A 22,323-nucleotide genomic window follows, 5' to 3' on the forward strand; every position below is an offset into this window, starting at 1 on the left:
TAAATACGAGGGGTGATCCAAAAATTCGTGGACAATGTGTGTATCTCCATAACGTGACGTCCTACCGAGGTGAACTCTTTGGATATTATTAATCAATGCTTTTTTAATAAATTGACCAAATTTTAAAACACCAATTGCATTTTTTTATCTATATATGACAACATCAAAACATTATGTATCAAAATCGCGGCGCAGCTTACTTTTTCTCTGTGATGTAAACTTTTTCATCTCATTTAAACACATGTAAAACCTGTGCAAACAAAGAAAATTGCGGGAAACGTTATAATAACGTTGTTTTGATGTGTATGACGTCATTCTGTCAGTATCAGAAGACATTTTGAAGTTGCAGTTATATTACGCTCGTGCTTTAAAGAACAGGTGTTAAAAACAGCTTTATCAAAAATGGACGTCACGGATAAAGCAAAACTTCGGACAGTTATACAGTTCTGTGTAAATCTTGGAAAAACGCCTGGCGAGACAAAAACAATGATCGAAAGTGTGACAAATAAACCGTCAGTTTGTCGTTCTCTAGTTTATAAATGGCATCGCCGATTTTCGGATGGAAGGGAAAGTGTTGGGGATGATTCGCGGACTGGTCGACCTGTCGAGGTAAGAGACAAAGAAACTGTTGAAAGTGTGCGTGCGAAGATTAATGAAGATAGACGGATAAGTTTAAGGCAGATCAGTGATTCTTTAAATTTATCGTATGGAACTGTTCAGAGAATTGTTACTGAAGAGCTAGAAATGAGTCGTTTGAGTGCTCGATGGGTTCCTCGACTGCTGTCAGCGGATGAAAAACAACAGCGAGTTCAGGCGTCAAAAAACTTCTTGCAACGTTTTCAGAAAGAGGGTCAACAGTTTTTAGATCGCATTGTCACTGTTGACGAGACATGGCTATTTTTCTTTGATCCTGAATCAAAACAACAATCAATGCAATGGAAAAACAAATCATCGCCTCCACCGAAGAAGGCACGTGTATCACGATCAGCAGCTAAACACATGTTTATTGTGTTTTATGACACCAAAGGGCCAATCCTCAGTCATGCCGTCCCAGCTGGACAGAAAGTCAATGCAGCCTACTACGCCAAGGTACCGTAATATATTTTTTTTGAATCTACAGAATAACTATTTTTATTCATAGATAAAAACATAAATGAATAGATAAATGATTACATAATGTTTTATTAATGATTGTAACATTACAATATAAGAATACTTGATTATCTTCATTTTGTCCACAGGTCATTCGCCGAGATTTGATGCACACATTGAGAAAAAAGCGACCCGAATCTATTGAAAATTTAATTCTTCACCAAGACAATGCACCTGCTCACCGTGCCCGGGACACACAGCTGACCATTCAAATCCAGCTTGGAGCAGAAGTACTAAGTCATCCACCATATTCGCCTGATCTTTCCCCGTGTGACTTCGCCTTGTTTCCCAGGTTAAAGAGGGAGTTGAGAGGGAGACGTTTTGACAATCTGGACGAGTTGAGAGGAGCCACCCAATGCATACTGTCATCATTCAGCCAGGAATGGTATGCGAGTACATTTAGAGACTGGGTCCGCCGCCATGAAAAATGTGTGCGGGTTAACGGGGAATACTTTGAAAAGTTATAAGGCAAAACGGTAACGTAGATTACTTACTGTGATAGCATAACGTCGTTTGTGACGTCGTGAGCTGCGCCGCGTTTTGTCATGTCTATGTATAAAAACTGGTGCAGAATCGTTAATTCTTGTACAATCTTTACAATATTTTGAGAATTTGCCGACATATGCTCACTTAATAAGATATTAGAAATTCATGTGATTTGCTTTATTACTTTTTGTTTTATGCACGGTGTCCACGAATTTTTGGATCACCCCTCGTAAATGATATTTTAAATTGTAATTTAATGTCAAGTTTGTCAACATTCATACCCACTTGTCTGCCTCTTGCCTTTTCATATTTCTTATAGATGTTCTTTAAATGTTAATAAATAGAAGAATTTTATATCTCTATTTCAAGTTTCATCTGATTTTTGTGATTTATGTTAAATTTACACTATTACGGGCTAAACATTACGCATGAATCATAAAAATATTTGTGTTAATGGCATGTGTAATTTTTTTTCTTCAAATTTTACTGTGTCAACTGTTATGAACTTGTGCTGTACTATTTTTAAATAAAACCATGTAATGGCTCCTGGAACTTAAGGGAACTCTTCTTCTTTTGACCGCATTTAGAAATTTCTCTATACAATAATACGCTTAGAAAGAATTTATATATATATATATTGTTAACAATTTTGTTCGCAGACACACCTTCAATGCGAATGCCATTTTATCTTATCGTTTCAATTTGGCAAAACCATTTCTTTTAAGACTTTGTTTATATGTTTTCATCCTTAACCTTTTGAAAATCTATGTACAAATGTCGTTATAAATTTTACCCTTTTTGTGGTCCTTCATTAATGAAGAAGTTATCTGATATAATATTTTTGTTTTATTGTTTCCACTTAAAAAGTATTGAAAATTATATCTTAACATCAAAGAAACACTACCACTCGATGTTCAACTATGTTGTAAATGTTAAATTAAATGCAACAAATAATGTTTGCTTTGGTATGTCAAGCACATTGCACAATTCGATGGAAAGTTAATTTCTAGCCAATGAAACATTAGTCATTCAAGATATTTACATATCACATAGAAAGGCATCAATAAATAGATGAAATCACTATGAGAAAAAATATGTGTAATTGGAGGATGAAAAAACAGGCTAAACCGCTGCTAATATGCTCTCCACATTCTTGGTAAACAAACATAAATATTTGCAGTGCTACAATGCCGAAGACTGAATTTTTCAGCTGGTAAAATTGAGAAGTAATGCTCTTTAATTGTCTTGTAATGACTAGATAATAACAAAGAACGCGTGATTAAATTATAAATTATCAACTAGTTTAATCTATTACTGGTTAAATTAGATATATCAGATTTTTAAATTTTTATCCTTGCCCCTCCATATCTTCCCATTTGATATGAGAAAAACACGTCGTTCAAAACAGTTTATTTCTTTACGAATATGAAATATATAACAATATTAATGTTATAATAATTTATATGTATCACAAAATACTCCTATCAATTCTTTTAGTTTTTAACACCCAAGTTGAAAAGTTAATCCCCCACAAAGTGAATAAGAAGGGGAAGTCAAAGAAATACACAAAACAACATTCTTGTTTTCACATTTAGTTGTTTTAGCCCTCCAAACAACCAAAACAATTAACTCTCTCGATTTCGAAACATAAAGTAAAAAGCATTATTTAACCAATTTTAAAGAAATAATTTGTTATATTTAGAAACGTTATACCTTTGACACAATATTTTTTTTAATTTTATTAAATTGTGAAAATTCATTCTCGTTTGCATCTCATACGACGGGATAAAGCGAGATCTAGGAGAAGTTAAAACAAAACTACAATTGAAAATATTTTATATACCGCTTCTACAAGACATAAATTATGTATAAAATTTACTTGAAGTAAATTTGTTGTTTTTTCTTTCTGTCTTGATTATTGCAAGTCTTTATTGTTGAAGCATAACCTTTGGGGACGAGATGGAACTTACATCGTTCACAATTATAGAATGTTGCCTAATGACATTTATTTTCATTTTGCCATCCCAGGGAAAACAGGAACACACTATTGTGCAAGGTAAGATAATTTGCATATTTGTAATTCTTCAGTTATATTTGATATAAAAATGTTTCCTTTGAAGTCTTTGATGAAGCATTTTAATATATTTGCGTGGATAAATAGTTCAGTCTTTTAACTTCATTATGGTAAGATATACGTTATTACACGTCAACAAGGATAGAAGAGGAAAATGTAATAATTGCTTCTGTTAAGAAGTTATTTTGTTAAATGAGGAGGTAAAAATATATGTTTATGCGATAACATTTCCAACTATAAAATGCCGACATGTTAACAAACGTTTTATACGTTATCATCAAAAATTATATAACTCATTTATCACACTTTACTTACTATGTTCAAAATTTAAAAAAAATAAGCCATTTGCTACAAGTCAACGTTGAAGTAACTTCTGGTTTAATATTTTAGACTTATACCTTGCTTAGGTGATAAATCAGCATTCCTCCAAATTCATGCTAATTTTCATGAAAAAATTGAAAATGTATTTAAAAAGTAAAATATTGTGAAGTGATAAAACTATAAATTGACACATTGACAAATCTAATATTTTCATAAATCTTCATTCTCTTTAGGCAATATTTAAACATCCACTTTAAAATCCTGTCTGCTGGTTTGTGATACATTCCGACTAAAAATGAGATCCTGGAGATTAACACAAACAATTTTAAAGCCAAAATATAACACAAAAATTACAAATATGCGGTAAATACACCATGCAAATGACCACATAAACAAACGCCGTCCGGTTAGCTCAATAGGTAGAGCGCGCAAGTCACTTTTGTTGTAATTGATCGTGAAATTTTTTCTACGGTGATTCGCACGGTACCTCTGCTCTGGTGTGTACAGAAGTTTCAGTTCTTTGCGAAAGTGAAGACAACTAGTACTGGTAATCTGCTTGACAGCCTTCCAAGGACCGATGCGGTGGCTGAACTGTGCTCTGGTAAATTCAATGTGATGTGATCCTGAGTAAAAACTACCAACACCACCATCACTTAAACAAGGGAAGACTTAAATTGGGGCACTTAAATTGTTCAAGATTTTTTTTTTGACAACGGGCTAGGACTTATTTCCTCTCGGGCTGACACCCACTACGACATGCACAACATGAATGATTTCCCTTTATCAGAAAAATACTTAAACCAAGTACTTTTCTTTGTTTACTCGTAGATTTTTTATCACATTTGTTATAGTTTCTAGTAGCGTATTTAGTCAACGTAACATTCTAATAAATGATCATACATCATTATAATCTGCTAATTTTCTCATAACATTTATTTCTAAGTTATGGCATAAAACAGTAGGAGCCAAAGTTTTAGTTTCAATGTCACAAGGTTCTTGTCAACTTAACTTTCATCAACATATTTTGTTACTTTTTAAGTGCAGTGTAAGTTCAAGGCATATTGTGTGATTTAAAGCTTGTATTTTCAGACTTTGCTCATGGAATTCACAGACGTGACATACAAAATATAACAAGCAAGGTATTTCGAAACTGACTACGTAGAATATTATTACATTTAAAATGACAAAGCAATACGTTTGACAAATCACAAAGGCATTTAATATCATCATTTTAAAATAAAACACCCTTTATTTAATTAGTTTAACAAAGGCAACGTAATTTCTTAATTAAAGACAAATGTTAAAATGTTGTTGTTTTTTCTAATAGAAAAACTTACGGTATATATATTTTAAACATTTTTCTAAACCTTTTCACACATATAAATAGTATTGTACCATAAAGCAAAACACTTTTTGTCGAGTCACGAAAGTACATATTTTACGTAACTTTTCAGAGAAACGCGTCAAACATTGTCGATATCAGCATGTTTACAGACAGCTCAGCTCCTGGAAATGTATTTTCTGTATATGTTGACGACACAATATCGAGACTTATTATAGAAGTTAAAGTTGAAAGATCAACCCCTGTAATAATTCTATTAAAACCCTCAGGTAAATAAACACAATATACCTTACGTGTCCTTCATACTAAAGTTATAAAGTTACAAATACTTAGGGCTTTTTTTTAATTACGTCGTTTGATTAGATGATAAAAAGCCTATCAAAAGCTTCATCAATCGAATTCAAACAAAGAAGTGCAAATCATGTAAGATTATTAAACTCATCGAATTTGCTTCTTAAGCCTTTTTAAGTTAAATGTTCAAAAGATTAAATTGCTTTTGTGCAAACTGCATTAGAGGTAGTTTCTTTTTGACGATCAGCTGATACCACCTTGTCAAAAAATAATGTCTTTGTGCTAAACTAAATGCACGATACGTGCTTAGATGCATGTAAATTGAAACACGGGTTAACATTTTAAAATAATTTTGAAATTTTGCCATTTGATGTACAAAATTGCATGCAGGTTTACTAGGGCCTCATCCGATAATAAATGGTGCAGCCAGTGGTGGAACAGTGACCGCGACAATTGACGTTGCCATAACAGCGGTAAGCCAATAGGAAAGCATAATCACATTTGCTCTAGTTTTTTTCCAATTAAAATTCTTGAAACGATTCTAGTACAAGTGCCCCTATATACGTACACAATGTTTATCACTGACACAGATATTCAAATTTTTCAGTCCCAAAATCATTTGATGTTGTACTAATTTTACTTGTTAATTGACATGATTTTGCCAAGTTAAAATAGATATTTGTTTGAATGAATTTTATTGGATGGTGTTTCAGGAAAAATATCTGCTTATAAAATTATGTAATGAATTTCAGCAAAGCTTATGAATTTTAGACTGTCATTAAATTCTAACGTTTCTAAAAAGCATGTTTTTTAGTTTTAATATTAATCTTATTTATTTAACATTTAATAAAACATGCAGGCAGATTATGGAATATGGAAGCTTAACAAATTGGATGCAAACTTTTGGAATGTAAACATTCAAGGAGAAAGTTCACTGGATTTTACATATCAGTTTTTAACAGGGAGCTTTATACAAGTACCACTTACAGGAGATCCAGTACAAGGTAAATGATATTTCTCGTCTTCATATCATCAGCATTTTATAAACCATGTTAGAAGTTTGTTCTTAGCGAATTTAGCGAAAGGAAAGTTAGTACATTAAAGCTCGAAAAAAGCAACCGTTTAAACGCTTACTTTTCTTTCTGAACCTACATTTCTTTTGTTCGGTCAGATATCTTTAAGTAAACATCTATTTTTAATTGAAGCTTTTTATAAAACAGGTTTAACAGAAAGAAATATATTTATTTGGTTTTGTTTCCACTGTATAAATCATTCAACTTAAATTAATCACACAATTGTTTTTTATGTCAGGCGAGACTTACAAGACAGTGTTAACTGTCGCGGACTTCACAAAAGCTTACACAGTTGATGTTGTATATATGTTTTTAATTGAGAAATATACACCGGCAAATCTGATGATTCCAACAGACAAAGGAAATGGAACATACGAAGTTGCTAAGCTGAAAATGATTGACAGGGTAAATTCTTGAAAGAATATTTGGAGAGAAAAATATCAACATTTAACTTTTTTTCTCGAATAATGCATTATAAAAGCTAACAGTTTATCCGCTATTTTTATTGTAAGAAAGAAACTTATCAGAGATTTTGATTTTCAGGACTTTATGATAGGAATAAATGGAAAGGATAACTCTGGGCATTTCTTCCGTCGGATCAAAACCATAAAACCGATAGCTCTATTGCTCTTAGTGCCTTCGTTGAATGGTAGGCTTTATTTCTTAAAGTAGCCAATCATTTAGCTTAGAACAAATTCAAGAAAAAACGTTTTAGCCAAAGTAAAGATATTTTTTTTTTTGTTTTATGTATTTTTATATTATAAAATATCTATGCAGATGATGACTATTTACGATGATATACACCGCAGTTCAATGTATTTATAGCTTTAATCATGATGGTATGGTGTCTTTCATTCGCAGCATAACATGAAATCAAACTAATATGTCACATTGAACCTTCCTTGAATACATTTGTAGATTTTTCTGAATTCTAAGTGCACATTTTTTTGTTGAAATCTTGAATTCTGCTTACACTGGTGCTAGGGGCTATGTATATTAATAATATTCAACCGTTCTTGAACAGCCCCATCATATCTATACTGCTCAAGGTTCCATTTTGTCAGTTTGGCTTCCTAAAGGTTTCCATTTGGTCATTTAAATTGAACATTTAATAAACTAATTACTGTAAATGCATGTACATGTTTTTGAAGTCTTGTTACTTTCTGTGACTACCGGTAATTCAGGGTTCGTTGATGAGTTGTTATTTCTCGGTGAAAAATAATTTCGGACATTGAGTCTAATGGTTATTAAAAAACCCAACAAACATGATTTTCTAAACTTGGCATATTAAAATTAATACAACATTTATAGATTCAAGTGTGAAACTGTACGAGAATACAAAGCTGGAGTTGGTTTTTTATGTAACCAACAAACTTTCCAAGGATCAAGATATAGATATAAAAATTCAGGACACACAAGGCTTTGCTGAAACACCAACAATAATTTCTTTAACATTAACACCTGGTCAAAACTACACCGGAAAGTTTGTTATCACAGGTGGATTGTTTGGAGCTACGACGTATGTATTGTTTCTTATTTTATAACAAAGACATGCACATAAAACTATATCAATATTTTTGCAGTAAAACACATGATCAGCTTTGTTCTTAGACTTTCATAAGTAAGTCTTGACACATACCTCCTTAGCACAAAAGTTCATTTATTTAAGTGACGATTGGGAAGATTGTCTTTGTGATGCAGTAATAATTTTTCACATTTGTCGTTGAAAAGATGCAAAAATTAATTAAAAAGAGAAGCTTTATAAATATCAAGACGATGATTCTTACTGATCTTTAACAAAAGTATTATATTTAAATTTCAAAAAAATGTCTCGTCTTTTTTGCACCTAAATTGTTTGTAATTGAATTAATAGAAATGTGACAATAAAAGCAGGTCCTTATATTCCTGGGCGGAGGACTTCTGGACCATCAATTATGAGGCAGTTCACAGTAGATAGGCATTTAACGGTAGGTATTTTAATATATCGGCACTTTTTTTATTCCTTATGTGTATCTCTTTATTGTAAACAATGTGTTAGTTTGAAAACTAGCTATCTGATAAAAATTGTTATGCTATCAATCAAGTATTAGATTTTATTCTTATTGGTTTGTAGTAAACATTAAAATGCTAGTTTGTTTCAATAAAACTTTAATAAATGATTATTTATCTGTTAAAAGTATTCTAATTATTCCTACAATTTCATATTTTTTAGACAACTTCCACTGATCTACCGAAAATGACAGATATACCCACAATGTCATTTAGTAACTCATCATTTGTACCAAATTCTAAGGGAGGACTAATCTCCGCAAATAGCATATTAGCAGTTTCAACTACTAGTGCATCATCCAAACCTGTTACTGACGTTTCAAAAATAACCACAAGTGATGTTTTAACAAGTTCAACCCCACAACTCGAGACCTCAACGATATCCATAAACGACGCATCCTCGGCTAGATCAATGTTTTACACTTCTGCTGTACCTTATACAAAGGTAATAATTGATTTTAATGATATGACAAAGTCTGTTTGATATCTATACAAGATTTACCAATTGAAAGTTACGATTATTACGAGTAACATCATTATAAAATATCGATGCATATTTCTTTTAGACAATCATGCCACACATTGTAGACATCAGCATGTTCACAGACAGCTCAGCTCCTGGAAAGGCATATTCTGTGTATGTTGACGATACAATAACGAGACTTATTATAGAAGTTAAAGTTGAAAGATCAAGCCCTGTAATAATGCTAGCAAAACCCTCAGGTAAATACACATACTATAAATTACATGTCCTTCATTCCCATGAAAAGAAAATTACAGTTGTGTAAGTTTGTTTTACATATTTTGAAAATCAGAGCACTACATTTAATATACTGGTATATTATATATATAACACATAATTAAGGTACGTTTTAATTATCTCGTTTGGTAAGATGATTCGTAGAAACACACAGAGAGGCAAATTATTTAAGATTATAACACTCAACGAATGTGCTTCTTAATCCTTTTTGCATTAATTGTTGCACAAGTTTAAACTGATTTTGTGCAAAATGCATTAGAGATAGTTTCATTTTGACGGTCAGCTGATTCCAATTTGTCAAAAAAAATAATAATCAAAGCAACATGTCTTTGTGTAATTTTCTCGCTAAGCTAACTGTACAATACACGCTTAGATACATGTAAATACAAATATTTGTTTGAAACTCGGGCTAACATTTTATTATAATTTTGTCATTTGATTTACATAATTGTATACAGGTTTACCAGGGCCTCATCCGAAACTAAATGGAACAGCCAGTGCTGGAACAGTAACTGCGACAATTGACGTTGCCATAACATCGGTAAGCCTATTGGAAAACAATGTCACATATACTGCAGTTATTTTTCAATTAAAAATCTTGAAACGATTCTAGTACAAGTTTCCCTGATAATGAACTATGGACGTACACGATATTTAACACTGACACATATCCCGATGCCTATAATATATTTAAGTCCCGCAATCGTTTGATGGTGTACTTGTAAAATTACAATATCTAATTGACATGATTTTGCCAAGTAAAAATAGATATTTAATTGTATTTCATTAGATAGTATTTTAGGATAAGTAACTGTTCATATATTAGTTTGAATTTGATTGGATGATGTTTAAGGATAAATTACTCTTCATTAAATAATGTAATCAATTTCAACAAAGCTTATAAACTTTAGATAGTCATTAATTCTATTGTTTTCTGAAAGCGTGTTGTTTTTTTTAGTTTAAGTGTAAGCGCTTTTTCAAATTTACATTTAATTAAACATGTAGGCAGATTATGGAATATGGAAGCTTAACAAATTGGATGCAAACACGTGGAATGTAAAAATTCAAGGAGAAAGTTCACTAGATTTTACATATCAGTTTTTATCAGAGAGTTTTATACAAGTCCCACATACAGGAGATCCAGTACAAGGTAAATCATATTTCTCTTCTTCAAATCATCAGCATTTTATAAATCATGTCAGCAGTTTGTATAAAGCGAATTTAGCGAAAGTTTATACGTTAAAAGTTGAAGAGTGCTACTGTTAAAACGCTTTACTTTTTTCTAACTGAACCTACATTTCTTCCGTTCGGTAGGATTTTGATATCTTTAAGTAACCATCTATTTTTATTTGAAGCTTTTAATTATACAGATTTAACAGAAAGAAATATACTAACATTTTACAAGCGATATACAAATTTCTTTCAATTTTGTTTTGTTTCCACTGTATAACTCTTTCCAATTAAATGAATCACACAATTCTTTTTTATGTCAGGTGAGACCTACAAGACAGTGTTAACTGTCGCTGACTTCACAAAAGCTAAATCAGTTGATGTTGTACAGTTGTTTATAATTGAGAAATTAACAGCGGCAAATATGATGTTTCCGATAGACAAAGGAAATGGGAAATACGAGGTTGCTAAGCTGCGAATGCTTGACAAGGTAAATAATTGTAAGAATATTTAAAGAGAAAAATATAAACATTTAACCTTTTCTCGAATTATGCAATATATTAGCTGACAGTTTATCCGCTATTTTTATTGTAAGAAAGAAACTTATCCGAGATTTTGATTTTCAGGACTTTATGATAGGAATAAATGGAAAGGATAACTCTGGACATTTCTTCCGCCGGATCAAAACCATAAAACCGATATCTCTATCGCTTTCAGTGCCTTCGTTTAATGGTATGCTTTATTTCTTTAAGTAGCCAGTCATTAAGCTTAGAATCAATTCAAGAAAATAAAAGTTTTTGCCAAAGTAAAGATAAACTTTTTCGTTTTATGTATTTTAATATTATCGAAATATCAATGCAAATGCTTGATACTGAACATTTACAATGCTGAATGTCACAGCTCAATGTATTTATAGCTTTAATCATGACGAAGTATGGTGGTTCGTTCTTTTCTGTTTAATAAATACAGGCTCTCATTCGCCGCATTACATAGAATCATACGAATTTGTCACATTGAGCATTCCTTTAATACATCCATCTGACATGTTTCTGAATTCTAAGTGACCAAGAGACAAAAACGTGTAAAAAAGGGCATAAAGTTTAGCAAAAAACCAAAAACAAACAAAAGCACATGAAACATGATTGCTGTGACTAATTACCATAAACTTGGCATATTAAAATCAAATAAATGAATAGTTTTCTCTTCACATACTTGTTCGATGATGCAAAGTTATATACAACATTAATAGATGCAAGTGTGAAACTGTACGAGAATATAAAGCTGGAGTTAGTGTTTTATGTAATCAACGAACTTTCTAAAGAACAAGACATAGATGTAAGAATTCAGGATACTCAGGGCTTTGCTCAGTCACCAACAATAATTTCTGAAAGATTAACACCTGGTCAAAACTACACCGGAAAGTTTGTTATCACAGGTGGATCGTTTGGTGTCACGACGTACGTATCATTTCAGTTGTATAACAATATATTAAGGATATCACACAAATTAAATAAGAAATTTTATCAAACGAGCGCCCCTGGCAAGCTCTTTATAATTTTCTTTGGACAAATTAAAAACAAATAAGACACAATTAAAATTAAAATTCTTCAGAAGGGAAAACATGATTTTAGTTACGTTTAAGTAATGGTTTAAATGGTTTGATGCTTATAACATGAAGAAATAGCGCGGAATGTGAAATTATTTGTCATTAAAAAAATAAAAATATAAAGAAGTATTTTGTCTTTCACACAAAATACTTTATCACAAAATCTGTACTGTAATATGTAATTACTAATAGAAGCAAAAGTAGTTCAGGCAATTGGTTGATGATAAACTTTTAGAGACTATAACAGGACACCAAAATAAATAAAATTAAAGGGACTCCACTGAGGTTTTTTACGTGAAGGGACCGATAATATGTTTTCAAGATTTTTGTGTAACTAGACAAAATTCCAGATCGTTCGCTCACTCCGTTTCCCAGAAACAATTAATTTTACTGTGCAAAATGGCCCGTTGCAAAGCTTTGCACTCAAACGGCCAAAAATCGTATAAATACCGATTATCAATTTAAAACCGTGTATATTTAAATATCATCTACTGATTGGTTTCAGATTTTAAGTGTACCAGTTGATTTAAGAAAGAATTTCAAATTTATTATTTTAGGCTATTGGACCTCAGTGGAGTAGAAAGAAAAGAAATATAAAAACATTCCTGGTGGCATAAAGGGCTTTTTAATAAAGTTATATAATTTATAACAACAATTGTGACATTTTTATAACGTTGTTAAAGGCAAATAAGTTTGTTTTTAACGTTTTCCTAATAAAACGGTACAGTATTGGTAAGATTGGATCGAAAATGTTTATATTTATTGGTAATAGAAAGCAATATTTATCTGAGTTATATTTTTAGGGTGTGAAATAAAAACCTTACGTAATAATTATAGAACTATACAATTGACAACAAAAGGCTTCATGAGATATATCAATACTTATGAAACATAACACATGTGCAAGTTTTCTGTTCTATGGATATTCGCCATTATGACTTATTTTCACATTTAAGAAAAATTAATCGCAATTGTTGTTTATCAAAAAATTAAAATGAGAGGTTGTAGTAACCAGAATATTATTCTTATTGATAGTAAACAACGTTTATTGTATTCAAAGTTCAAGAAGTAACACACTTCGTCATACATTGAATGTAACAAGTCTTATTTTGCAAATACTTTTTTATTTTGAACTCAAAGAGATGTTACAATAACAGCCAAGCCTTACATTCCTGGCAAAAAATCTGATGGACCATCAGTAATGAGGCAGTTCACAGTAGAAAGGAATTTAACGGTAAGCACGTTATAACATTGTTAAAAGTTTTAATTCATTCTAAAATTCATTTTAAGGAGTACCTGGGTTATTAAGTCTAACATAAAACATAAAAAGTGGATTTTTACATATATTTAACAGATGCACGTAAAAACGTAAAATATGCGAAATTTAATAAAGAAATATCATCGAAATTAAATAGAAAAAGGTATATATGTGTGATTATTACCAAGATTTGAGTTTAAACACTTTTAACTATTTGGATATTTTACTTATTTACAATAATTTGTTGGAAATACTGAGTGCGAAAATAAAATCAAAGTGTGCACACACAATTTTGTCCAGACTTAGAACAAAAAAGTGCTTCCCTTTTACATCGTTTATTATAGATAATATCATAAGGTAGTATTTAGGATACCAGTATTCTTCAATTGTTCGTCATGAGTGCCTTTCTAATTATGCCCCCCTTCGAAGGAGAGGGGGTATATTGTTTTGCTAATGTCGGTCTGTCTGTCGGTCCGTCGGTCTGTCCGTCGGTAGACCACATGGTTTCCACTGATTATCTTGAAAAAAAATTTATCACAAAGTCTTCATATTTCACATAGTGCTTGATCATAACTAGTAGATGACCCCTATGGATTTTGGGGTCACTAGGTCAAAGGTCAAGGTCACAGGGGCCTTTAATGTCAAAATGGTTTCCGCTGATTATCTTGAAAAGTATTCATCACAAAGTCTTCATATTTCACATAGTGATTGGCCATAGCTAATAGATGACCCCTATTGCTTTTGGGGTCACTAGGTCAAAGGTCAAGGTCACAGGGGCTTTAATTGTCAAAATGGTTTCCGCTGATTATCTTGAAAAGAATTCATCACAAAGAAGTAATATTTCAAATATTGATTGTTCATAACTAGAAGATGACCCCTATTGATTTTGGGGTCACTAGGTCAAAGGTCAAGGTCACAGGGGCCTTAAATGTCAGTTTGGTTTCTGCTTGTTATCTTGAAAACTATTTATCACAAAGTGTTCATATTTGTAGTATTGATTGGTAATACCTATTAGATGACCCCTATTGATTTTGGGTCACTAGTTCAAAGTTTTATCACAAGTAAGTGAGCCTTTTGATTTTGGGGTGTGTAGGTCAAAGGTAAAGTTCAAAGGGTCCTTGAATGTCAGTTTGGTTTCTTATCTTGAAAACTACATGTATTTATCACAAAGTGTTCATATTTGTAGTATTGATTGGTAATACCTTTTAGATGACCCCTATTGATTTTGGGTCACTAGTTCAAAGTTCTAGGTCACAGGGGCCTTAAATATCTCATTATCTTGAAAACTATTAATCACAAAGTCTTCATTATTTTTCTTGTTTCCATAATTGAACACTTCCATGTACCCATTTATGGCAAGTTTCTGTAACAAAATTACCAATAATGTGAGTCAAGGGCTAGAAAGGGGGGGGGGGGCATATGTGTCGTTCGACATTCTTGTTAAGAATTGGTTTCAACTGCTTTCTTTCAGACAACACTCGGCGCCTCTTTAACAGCAACAACAGTAGCTTCATTGGGACCTACAACAGTATCTTCAAACATTCCATTGGTGACATCAAGTACGGCTATCCAACATACACAAAAGTCGACTCCATCTTCTTATAACACAGTCAATGCTACATTTGAAGGTAAAACCAAGGTCAAAGATAGTGCACCTGACAAGAATGGTCTGTTTGTCATATTTTCTGCTCTGGTATTCAACAATGATGTGAATGGTAAAACGATTGTTTCCAACCCAAAGAGCAAACACATGACATTTTCCGAACGATTTGAGCTCAACTGGCCATAGACCACTACCCTCAAATAATGACATTTTCAAATTATGCAAACGAACCGCTTTTCACAAATGATGTATGTGCCATATTTATGAATGCTGTAGTTTTTCTCTTTGTATCGAGAATTTTATTGCTTTGATTTAGCTTTTAATTATATACAAATAGAAAAGGAAATACAAAATGTTTTATTAGAGAAAAGGTGTATCAAAGGATGATCAAATTATTTTTCAATTCTTATCAATCACATAAAAAAGGTGATAAAACATGCACGAAAGAATTTTGTTACAGTATTGCTTTCTTTATAATTGTTGGCGTAAGATTTGTGATTTGTATTTCCTATTATTTATCTTTGCGTCGTTGTTTAGCATGGAGTTAAAAGCGTTCTGTTGGTACACAGCATGAAGTAGAATTTCATACCTTAAAAGAAACTAACTGGTGTTTTGAAAATGTATGTATGTATGTATGTATGTTTCTATGTATGTATGTATGTATGTATGTATGTATGTATGTATGTATGTATGTATGTAAATAAAGCATAGCAAATAAGAAGACAATGTATGTTGACTTTTATTTAGTGTTTCGCTACGTACGTGTTCCATTAATACTATAGGGATCTATTAAATGTTCAACCACATCTGTAGTTTCCAGTTTCTACGTACAATATAATTGTGTTATTAATTGCAGAATTATAGATGGAAAGTTTTATTTATCTAATTCTTTCATTCAAAATGAGGTTTTTTAAATCATGATATCCTTTTTAGTGACCTAAAGCGGATAAAAATGATAAATTTGAGAAAAGCAAATTAACAAACTAAAAAGAATAACAAAGTCTTATATGACACAGTGTACGATTATAATGAACTCCCTTGCTATATGTTAACCTCGCTATTTTGGATATGTCAAACAGTATAAAATACAACAATTTCCGTTAACTTTTAACATCATATTTTAACTTGATTTTGCTTTAGCACAAGATAAAATGAATATGATTTATATTGTTTCACCTACGCACAATATTGGTTGGCGAAAATAACATGACATGCTCGAAAGGTGTGTCAATTTTAAGATCTACGCATAAATAGTTATCAGATACTAAATGTGTACGTTAACTGTGACAGTGTGACGTTGCTTAATGATAAGAATAATAGAAAGTGTACACGAAATAGAATCATCATAAGTCGGTTACAGTACCTGTCTAAAGTTGATTCCTAAAATAACTTTAAAAGTTTCATTTAGCTACTTAAGAAAAGTGGTAAGATACCTCATCTAGCTGTATCCTTTCAAGATAGACGAAATCTATAATGATTAATTATTAAGAAATTATTTATAGACAACCAATATACGAGCATATTTATCACGAAGTAATGTAATGCAAAGAACAATATCATTACTTTTAGATCATGAATGATAGATATATCATGAGAATGAAAGGTTGTCATGACACCATCTTAAATCGATATTGCTTTTGGTAATGCTATAAGGCTTGAACGTTATATATTTGTTTTACAGCGCCTTAGTCTACTACTTTGTGGGAGAGCCCTCGTACATAAATTAAATGCACAGTAAGAAACAATGTAAATTTCCCAATCATGCGGTTGGATAACTATCATTTTTTAAGACTTATAATGTCTTCCTGGAAGTAAAATGCTTCATATCTGACATTTTAATGAAATTAAGATTTAAGAGAAGTATATTTCAGTAATTGGAGCTTTTAACGAATTCAGTGCATGACTTATTGATACATTAGTTATGTACTATTAACCTATTTTAAGCCACGTGTACTGATAAATGGACTGTTTACAAATTTGAAACAGTCCAAACCATAGAACTTAACCATGTACTGATAACGTCCTAAATTTTATTAGTGTCGCTTCAATTCATATGGAAAAGTACTATATTTGAACAAAGCAGCTGTAAAATGACAAAGCTCGGTGTTTTCGTGTTCTGTTTGTTCTTTATATCCAATGAATGTTTTATATTCGATGATCAAACTGATGGAAGTAGTATCTTGCCAACTTTAGCTGAGCCTCCACTGAGGATCGGCTCCTTCAACATTCAAGTGTTCGGAACGACAAAGATGGCACATTCAGATATTGTGAATATTCTAGTCAAGGTAAACACATTTTTTTGTATTTCTTTTCTTTCTTTTATTCCTGTTTTTGTAAATAATATGTGCATTTGTTTTTACCATTATATGTCTTTAATAACATCTGTTTCAATTAAAATGCAATTTTTACGTTCTGGTGATTTCTTTTTAGTTTTGTAGCAAAGTTTATATGAGAACACAAGACACAACCTATGGTATGGAAACACCAAGTTATGGTTACCAACTTACCAAGTTTTAATTAAATTTATAAGTTTTTCAAAGGTGAAAAAGTACTAATTGTGACATAAGATTAAGCAAGTAAGCATGTCAGGTTATCTATGTCCAGTGACAAATTAAATTAAATATTTTCTCAAAATAGTTAATAGGTCATATTTTCATATCATATTTTGCACAATAGAAACATATTAAAGGACATTGTAAAGTGTCATTGTGATGACGTATATCCTGTTTGTTTCAGATACTCAGTCGCTACGACATAGTCCAGATTTTGGAAATCAGAGATTCTACTAATACCGTTTTCGAGAAGCTACGTGTTGCTCTAAACAACTACGTATCGTGAGTTTTTAACTTTTTATAACTGCAAGATAATAATTATTATATATTAACCTTATCTTCTTAAACTTTTGATTACAAAGTTGTGTTAATTTCTAATAATAACTATATGTTAAAGACACAGTGATTATCTGCCGTTGAAAAAACATATCATATATATTGTTTCTCTTGACTCTTGAAATAGCATTCAAAAGTGGTGTAAAGATTTTAATTTTAGTTTCAAATATCACCCATGTTAAAAAATGACTGACGAAACACAGTTTTACACACCACAAAAAAACTGAATTGAAATTTGGAATAATAAAAATTCTTTCTTATTTCTAACTAAACAGTAAATTGGGGACGGTAGACAGTTTGATTGCTTTACTTTAAAGTGTTTAAAGCTGTATATCTGCTGCAAAAATTGTTATATGATTTTTGATAAAGACCACTCAAAGAGGGAATGACCCATATTATTTATTGCTAAACAGTTAAAATCCTAATTATAAGATAGCAGCATAATATTTTGTTTCGGAACATTTAACTTTGTTATTATACTTTATGTATATGTGTTTAATAACACAGACATTATGTTACAACTTTTTTCGGGTATCGGAAACATTTTACTGTTTAAATTTTTTATACATTCTTTATTCATAAAATATAGCTTCATACACATTACAATTCAAAACAATGTTCTTTGTAGTTTCAAATGAATACATAAGCATTTCATTGTAGCAAAGGTAAAGGTGGAGAGGTTTATCAGAAGGTTGTAAGTGACCGTCTGGGGCGTACTAGCAGTAAAGAACAGTACGGATTCCTGTATAAGTAAGTTATACAAGTATAATTGCATTCAATTATGCAACATGGTAAAAAATGAACCATGATAAGCATATCAAAAATAAAACAGTCTACGGCAATGGGAGTTGTATCGTTTTATATGAGTGAACATTTATATACGAAAAATGGCGTCGTTTTATATATAACCATACTTATTTTAGACTAGTGTATACGTGTTACTATGGTAACAGAATCGCTCGGCGTGAAAGCATTCTATTGCTAGAAATAATTATGTTTCTACCTTATCTTAATAATGTTCCGATATATTTCAATAAATAGTAAACTATGTTTAAAGATGTATATCTTTAAACCACAAGCCAGATTTTATTTTTGTTTATCCCTCGCATGTCGGAGAACAATTAAGCGTTCAAAATTCACTAAGTAAATCACGCCATAGTACCTGTATATCATACAAACATAATCATTACTACATTTTTTCCAGAAGTTCTAAGGTTTCGGTTGCAGATACATACCAGATTCGTGATACCCACGACTATTTTGAAAGAGAACCTTTCTGTGTAAAGTTTTCGTCCCCAAAAACAAGTATGGGAGCATTTTATGTTTTCATTTTTAATTTCTCTGCAAGTGACCGACAGTCAATTACATGGTATAATTAAAAACTAATTATAACACGTTCAGTTATTTTCATAATTCATTGTGTTTGTTTCACAATAATTCACACTTTGCTTAAGCATATGTAAATTACATGCTTTCAGATATGTAAAAAAACAGATACGTCTAAAATGGGGTATAACTTTTTCTTTCGTGACATCATATGATGAATTGAACTGATTTTTAGTTCAGATAATTGTTTCTTAGCTGTTCAAGATTTTGTTATGGTTGCAAATCATATACAACCGAAGCACGCCGCAGAAGAAATGGACAACCTAACTAAAGTTTATGAAACATTGAAAAGACACTGGCATGTTAAGGTATGTAATAAATATACAGTGACAAATAAGTAGCTTGTTTTTTTTTCTTTCAACTATTAAAAGTCACTTGGCTAACTCTTTCCCTCATACATAAGAATGTGTCTTCATGGTGTATTGTTCAAATGTTGATGTAAACTAACAAGTTTCCAATAGAAAATAAACAATTTTTTGATAAAGAGAAAAAAGGGAAATTAAAAATGTTGCAGGCTCGGTTTCATCGAGTCGGTTCATGGACGGTACTGGAAAATTCAAGTTAATGTTAACGCCTACTAGCAACGGCTTAAGAAAAAATCAACATGAAAATGGTGAAATTTAGAATTTAGACAATTTACGTTTCTGCTAACGAAAAGATGTAATCATAAATTAAGGAGATCTGAAAACAACAATAAAAGGCAGTATTTGCTGCGTTTAATTGAGTTTGTTCAAAACAAAATAATTAAAAGATGTGACGTGACATATTTAATGCTCCCCTATGAAAGGCTGGTTCCAAATAGAATTACTCACCTATAAAGAAATAGTAAGTGATTCATTCCTGGCAGTCTGCTTTTAAATACAAATGTAACCGGTTATGTAACACGTATCCAGGTATTACAAACATATAAGTTATACATTACTACTATGGTATTCTATTTCAGGATGTTTTACTTGCTGGGGATTTCAATGCTGACTGTAATTATCTGAGCTTAAGCGCATGGAAGAATATATCGCTTAGAACTGACGGGAGATTTGAATGGTTAATCGATGACGATACAGATACAACCGTATCTACATCAGCCTGTAGTTACGACAGGTATAGACATTTTACTTTTGTTGATTATTATGCATTTTCTCGTTCATGCTAGTACATATAGTACACAAATGCAATACAAACCCATTTAGTCAGCATCTTCGGTAATATTTCATGATAATTTAATTGTAGCTGTTTTGAAGAAGTTAGATATTAGACATTAAATAGGTTACACACAGGGTAAAAATAGCTAATGATAGTGTTTAACCCTGTATTCTTGTTTTGTATTTTGGAAAATAAGGATAAAACGTTAAACCATTCTTAAATGATGATTTAAAGTTACTCTATTAATAATATTTAATGTTTCACTCTCTAATGTTTTTATATGAATTATACGCAGAATTTAATATATTTTTGTCATATATCGGCAGTCAATCCACGTAACCGACTTAAAAGTAATTACCAGATAGACTGCTAATCCCACATCATTTCCAAATAAACGTTGACAGACAAATAACCATAAGACTCAATGTCTGAGATTAATTGTCATGGAGGAATTCCGCTTCGCCTTTTGACCGTACCTGATATTACTTGAAAATGTAAACAAATACAAAAGCTCGCACATTAAGTTTGAATAACTTGTAATGACATTAAACGTACATCTTATTCATCATTGCTTTAAGATTCGTTGTTGCCGGGGGTAAACTCTTAGATGCAGTTGTTCCTAACAGCGTACAGGCATACCGATTTGATGAAATAATGGGACTAGACAAAGCAATGGTAGGCTTTATGTTTGTGTATTGTGTGTAATAAACTTTTTGTTATATAATTGTCAGTTAAATCTAAAAATAATTGAAACCGATAGCATTTGAATTTTAAAATTCATATTTAAATGTAATAATGTGTATACACATAAATTTTATGGAATTACTAGAAATAAAACAGCTAGTATGCTATTGATGGGACTGTCTGATATGTAAGTAATCAGTAGTAAAGAATATGTTTTAGATGATGTATGAACTCTGCTAGTTTCCAATTATTTCAGGGTTTACGGGTCAGTGATCACTATCCTATTGAAATGGAACTAAAGGGAAATCGTAAGTCTGAGTTTCATAAACAGTTCTAAAGCTTACATACCTGAAAAGATGACATTGTTATGTTTGAATTCACTCATGTCTTGTGATAAGATGAAATTTAAGTAGTTTAATACATCAATATTATTAAACTCTGCAAATAAAAATGTCTACAACATACGTGTGAGATGTGACGCACAATATATTCTTTCGTAACATAACTTCCGTAGCAAATTGTGATATAAATAAACTTAATAGTATTTCAAGAACTGTGTATTAATTCAAATATTATTATCTTTAAAGCAAACATGAACACACAGCAAGCTATCCATACATCAATATCATTCACCGTAAAAGACACCAAACCCGTAGCTAATGTCAACGACTTAAGATACATTTACCGTACACCTTCGTGTGCAGATACCCACATCACAATTAAAGTAGAACGAGAAGACACCCATATGGACTTTGTTCAGGCACACTTCACAACCGAGGATCCCAATCAAATAATGGTTGAATTGAAGAGTTTTAGAAATAACTGTGCCGGAACTTTATCAGCAGAGCTGCTGACAATGGTACAGGGTTACATACAGTCTCATTTTCTAACAGAAGCAAAACCTGCTGTTTATGGCCTTGTGTATGCCATCAAAAAGAATATGTTTGAAGTAACAATTAAATGTTCATTATCATCACCATATATTTGTGATGTTACCGTTTCAAAAAATATAAGTTAGAAAATAAAGTTGTGTAGAAGAA

The 22,323-nt window shown here is 31.5% G+C and overlaps 2 protein-coding genes across 2 annotated transcripts; both read left to right on the forward strand.

Annotated features, from left to right (window-relative positions):
• The first annotated feature begins 3,470 nt into the window (after nt 1–3,470).
• LOC132753016 (uncharacterized) lies at nt 3,471–15,862 on the forward strand. Its single transcript, XM_060743429.1, has 18 exons — nt 3,471–3,694; nt 5,123–5,172; nt 5,488–5,644; nt 6,057–6,139; nt 6,526–6,670; nt 6,978–7,144; nt 7,283–7,388; nt 8,051–8,258; nt 8,613–8,706; nt 8,952–9,233; nt 9,355–9,511; nt 10,007–10,089; nt 10,554–10,698; nt 11,042–11,208; nt 11,345–11,450; nt 11,968–12,175; nt 13,465–13,558; nt 15,054–15,862. The coding sequence occupies exons 1-18, from the start codon at nt 3,598–3,600 to the stop codon at nt 15,369–15,371; spliced, it is 2,667 nt and encodes an 888-aa protein (XP_060599412.1). The 5' UTR covers nt 3,471–3,597; the 3' UTR covers nt 15,372–15,862.
• Nucleotides 15,863–17,157: 1,295 nt separating this feature from the next.
• LOC132753027 (deoxyribonuclease-1-like) lies at nt 17,158–22,323 on the forward strand. Its single transcript, XM_060743438.1, has 9 exons — nt 17,158–17,470; nt 17,922–18,019; nt 18,734–18,823; nt 19,278–19,378; nt 19,655–19,767; nt 20,403–20,557; nt 21,178–21,274; nt 21,540–21,591; nt 21,871–22,323. Exons 1-9 carry the CDS (start codon nt 17,276–17,278, stop codon nt 22,299–22,301), a joined length of 1,332 nt encoding a protein of 443 aa, XP_060599421.1. The 5' UTR covers nt 17,158–17,275; the 3' UTR covers nt 22,302–22,323.

The sequence above is a fragment of the Ruditapes philippinarum genome, unplaced genomic scaffold (assembly GCF_026571515.1).
Source record: "Ruditapes philippinarum isolate M1 unplaced genomic scaffold, ASM2657151v2 ctg689_1_1_1_1, whole genome shotgun sequence".
Classification (NCBI taxonomy): Eukaryota; Metazoa; Mollusca; class Bivalvia; order Venerida; family Veneridae; genus Ruditapes; species Ruditapes philippinarum.